The 4,960-nt window shown below is 46.7% G+C and overlaps 1 protein-coding gene across 1 annotated transcript in view; it reads left to right on the forward strand.

Annotated features, from left to right (window-relative positions):
• Nucleotides 1-4,960, forward strand: part of SHOX (short stature homeobox) — a 17,419-nt gene that overhangs the window by 4,871 nt on the left and 7,588 nt on the right. Inside the window, exons 3-4 of the mRNA XM_019525659.1 lie at nucleotides 3,999-4,056; nucleotides 4,137-4,225. Coding sequence (XP_019381204.1) covers nucleotides 3,999-4,056; nucleotides 4,137-4,225 — 147 coding nt within the window. The remainder of the gene's footprint in view (nucleotides 1-3,998; nucleotides 4,057-4,136; nucleotides 4,226-4,960) is intronic.

A 4,960-nucleotide genomic window follows, 5' to 3' on the forward strand; every position in this document is an offset into this window, starting at 1 on the left:
GGGGGGGGGGGGGGGGGGGGGCGGGGGGAGAGAGAGAGAATAAACAGGGAGGCCATTCCAAAAACAGATGTCATGTTAAAAAAAATTAATAAGATCAACCTGTGGAGTAATAATCAGGACTACAAGGAAAAGAAATTTAAAGAAAGCCCCTTATTAAATTATTATATGGCTCTTGGCCAAGGGATGGGGGAAAAAAAATCCTTCCCTTTTGATCACATTAGCTTCTTTCTGAAGGGAAAGTGTGTGTTTTATTTGTTGAGAAATGCTTTCACACTTCCAGATAGGAGGTCTTTTTGTTTTCCCTATTAAATATTATAAACTTCTAGGGTTTGAAAGGCACAGAGGAAGAATCTGCTCCCCTCTTCCTCTTCCCAAATCTGTTCAGTACTTAACTGTCTGAGTAAGTGGCTATCTAGTGTTAAATAAGTGCCTCCTCCAGGCATCTTCCGAAATAAATAGGGTAGCTAGTTTTCCCGAGCCGTGATGTCTGTCTGCTGTATAAAACAGGCTGAGGAAGGGATCATGTCGGCCTTATGCCTGAGAGAGGGATGTTTCTAGGGGAATATAGCAGCGGGTGAAAGGGCCCGTGGCCTACATCTTCCGGAAGATTGATTTAGCCGCACCATATACATTAATGAAAAGATTAAACTTTTGCTGAAGGGGACATCAACTCTTATGTCATCTTCCCAGGTCTTCTTGCTCTGGCTCTGTAATATCTTTCCAGGGCCTTGATGTACTGTTTCTATAAAAATAAATTACTTGTAATTGAATTCTGCACTCTTTTCTTTCAAGTAGTTTATTACTGAGTAGCAGCACCTTAGCAGGATGTTCATAGTTCCAGGAAAACTGGCCCTTAAAGTGCTTTCAGATCGTGACACATCACCCCCCCGCCCCAAAGTAACTAACTAAATACAAAATCAGGTGGGAATGGCATGCATGACACAATTTTGATTGTTTTAAAATAAGGGCTGCTCAAAAGGAGTGGGGATATTCGTGAACAGAAAGGAAATAGAAATAATAAAAATAAGGGAAATAAGTAATTAATTATAGAGGTCTACGGATATTTAAAAAAGGGGGAGGACAGAAAGAAAGAAGTGTGGGGGGGCGCAGGGTATTTTAATACTTTCAGAATGGTTTTCTAATCCCTCTCTGCAGTGCCTGTCCCTTGTTGTTAAAGGATATAGTTTCAATTTAGTGTGGAAATTTGCTGTAAATAAATTGAAGCTCCTATGGTAGCTACTCCTTATTAACCTTTTATTTTTAGTGTTGTACTGGAAACTCATATCACCCAGCTGTCAGGGTTATAATTGAAAGTTATGAGACCATAGTGAGGAGCAGGCAGTAATTCAATTACAACAAATATCTTTGGGTTTATGGTGCAGGGCTAAATTAAATGTCATTATTCACTGTCTCTAATGGAAATCAAAAGGAAATCAGATTAGAGCATTTGTGAAAGAAATCACTGAGTGATCCTTAATGAAGAAATAACTGTCTAAAACAGTGTACTGTGCTTTACTTAGCATATTCATGACTAATTGGAATTGATCGTGAATCACACCGAGCCTGATTTATTATCGCTTAACGCAGTGGCTAATTCATCACTTTTATTCCCCATAACCTTATTTTTTCATAGCTAAAGGGAAAGGGCACTTCGTTTTACAGATTTAAATGTAATTTCTGTTTGAGAGAGGTTGAGATTTGCAAAAGAAGTTGTTTAAACGCTGCTTTAAAAATGACAAAGACAAATCCCCCCCCCCACCCCCCGCTGCAACATTATATTTGAGGTGTTCGTTTTAAAATCCCTGCAAATTGTAATAGCTTGGGAAAGAGTCTTCAATGTTTAATATTCTGCACTTTTGATATGAAAAATGTGATTGATCTCTATATATATATTTCAAGGAAGTAGTGACAGTTAGGTGAAGACAAGCTGGTACGGGTTTGAAAGACAGATGTTTTATTAGCACAGGGAAAGGTCGTGCTATTGAGGGATCCGTGGTAGAGGTTTCAGCCAGGCCCACAGTGCTGCACAGCTCAGGGCTTGCTCTGCTTCTGAGATGCAAAATGCTCGGTATTATGCATGGCATCATCTGGCAAACCTGAGCAGGAAGAATTGTGCTCCAGAGTAGAGAAGGCCAATTCCTACTTAAGAAAATCACTGAGGTACCCTGGGTAATTAATGCCGTTGGAAGCCTTTCTTTGCACTAATTACTCCGTTGTAAATGACCATCATTAAGGCAATTGAAGAAAGCTTGAAGGGAAAATTTGATGTAGGAAGTGCAGTTAGTATTAATTAACCGTATGATCACTTGGCAAGTGTAAGAACTTCAAAGGTTGCAAGTGTTTACTTAGCTACAAGATCTTATCAGCCTTGCAAGTCAATGTTTGTCCTCAGCTGCTAGGTTTTGAGCTAGAAAAAGCCCGGGCAAAACATTTTTATCGGGAGCCTCTGATAATTAATTAATTTGACCAGATGTATTCAACTAGCCATTTTAGAAGGGGAGGGGGGAGGTGGAATAATAATTCAAATATATGAAGTGTCCTGGAAAGAGGGGGGGAGGGGAAGAAATACAGGGGCAACTGGAATTTGGGCATTTAAATTATAATTACCTGGATTAGATGAGGATTATTGGACTACAGACAGGTTTTTTTTTGTTCCTTCTCGCGGTTGTGTAAATAATACTTTGTCCAAATTTGGAAAGGTTTGGCTGTTGTCTGAAAGTAAGGATGTGCGGAAAAGTAGGAGCATTTCCCCTCCCCCCCATTAATGTACTGGCTAGTGATTCAGTCCATTTGCTCGAGTTGGGATTGATTGTTTTATCCGAGACCTTGGAGCCTCTCAGGCCCCATAAAACTGAAGTTTGAGAGACCGGAGCAGATAATCCAGCTGGTAGTTGGTTTTATGGGCTGGAAGTTGAGCACAGAAGTTTGACAAAACCTCGGAGACTCCCTTGGACGCAGCGATAGCCGCCTTCATCCAGGGGCAGGCTGCGAGGAAGAGCACTTGAGGGCTTGTCCCAGCCATGGCAGACGCTCCCCCTGGGGGGTGGCACGCGCGAGTGCCAGGCTCGGGGACTCGGGGGCGCCTCGCAGGGCTGGGAAAGAAGGGCATTTGCAGGCAGGCAGAGGGCTCCGAGGGCCACTCCGAGGGTCTCAACGGAAGGGGAATCTCGGCTGGTTTGGTGTCAAGCCTCTGGGCTAAGCCATCCTAGGGAACTGAGAGTCACCGTCACCCGAGCCCTACCCCGGGCTCAGTGCTGCCACTTGCCTCTGCCCCGTGGGTCCGTGTGTGTGTGTGTGTATCACATGCACTCCACAAAAGTCAGGTGGCCTGGGATCGCTACTCGGGTTTGTGTGCCTTCCTTCCAGATCATCACTATTATTATTACTACTACAGTACTAATGGTGTTGCCATTGCTATTATTACTGCCACTGCCAACATTACCATTATAATTGTTATTGCCCTGTCATTATTGCCATCGCCATCATTGCCATTATTATTGCCATTGTCAGCGTTGCCATTATCATTGCCATTATTATTATCACCATTGTCATTATTATTGCCTTTGCCATCCGTGTCATTATAATTGCCATTGCCCTCACTGTCATTATTGCCATCGCCATCGTTGCCATTATGATTGCCATTGCCAGTGTTGCCGTTACCATTGCCATTATTATTATCACTGTCATTAGTGTTGCCATTGCCATCACTGACATTGTTGCCATTGCCATCGTTGCCATTATTACTATCACTGTCATTATTATTGCCATTGCCATTATTATTGCCACGGTTTTCATTATTATTGCCTTTACTATTATCACTGTCATTATTGCCATCATTTTCATTATTGTTGCCATTGCCATCCCTGCCATTATTATTCCCATTGCCTTTACCATCACTATTATTGTGATCATCACCATCATTCTTCTTGCTATTATTATTCTTGCTACTACGACCACTGCCACTGTATGTCCCCTGACTGTTGCTCGCTTGCCGGCAGGTCTGGTTCCAGAACAGGAGGGCGAAGTGCCGGAAGCAGGAGAACCAGATGCACAAAGGTGGGTGCGGGAGGCGGCGGGTGCGGGAGGCGGCGGGGAGAGCCCGGCGCGCTGACCCTGCCCCTCGTGTGTCCCCGCAGGTGTGATCCTGGGCACGGCGAGCCACTTAGACGCCTGCAGAGTGGCCCCCTACGTGAACATGGGCGCCCTGAGGATGCCTTTCCAACAGGTAGGCAGCACCTTTGCTCCCTAAGTCGTGTCCCCCCGCCCCCAACCCTGCCTTGATCCAGCTGTGCTGCCCCCTCCAGCGGGATGCTGCTCCAGGGAGAAGCTGGCATGGCACCTATGCAAATCACGCTGTAAAACTTCCCAAGTGTCCTCTTTCTAAGTGACCCCCCCTGCCGGCTCAGGCACTGGATGGGGTGGGGGAGGAGGCTGGGGCTTGCCTGGCTTGCCCCACTCTCCCTTCCCCTCTCTTTGGCGTGGAGCCACCTCTGCCCCAGGCTGAGCCCGTCCTGCAGGACCCAGAACTGAGCCAGCAAGAGCTGCCCAAGGCGCTGGGAGGCAGCCCCGGGGCTCAGACCTGGGCTCTCCAAGCCCGGGGAAGGCAGCTGGGTGCAGAGGAGACGCTGGGAGGATCGGGACACCACCAGCATGAGTTATGTGTGCCTCAGCCCCTGGCCAAGGCTTTCCTTAGGGAAGCCAGGGGAAGGGAAGGCCTGGGGGCTTTCCCTGCCCCTCCAGGAGAGATCAGCGCTGGGGTGTAGGCACTGCCCCTGCCATCCTCCCCGCCCTCTCTCTTGGAGTGAGGGGGAAACATCAGCATCGCCTTTTTTGCTTGCTTATCTCACTCGCCTGGGCAGAGTCTAGATGCCTGGTGGCATGGTGCTCTCCCTGTGCAGGGCACGGGGTCTTTACCCAGTGCAGTCATCTTGGAAGCTAATGCAGGGAACCCCCCCCCCCA

This window comes from Gavialis gangeticus, unplaced genomic scaffold (assembly GCF_001723915.1).
Source record: "Gavialis gangeticus isolate Ggan-Ray unplaced genomic scaffold, GavGan_comp1, whole genome shotgun sequence".
Taxonomy (NCBI): Eukaryota; Metazoa; Chordata; order Crocodylia; family Gavialidae; genus Gavialis; species Gavialis gangeticus.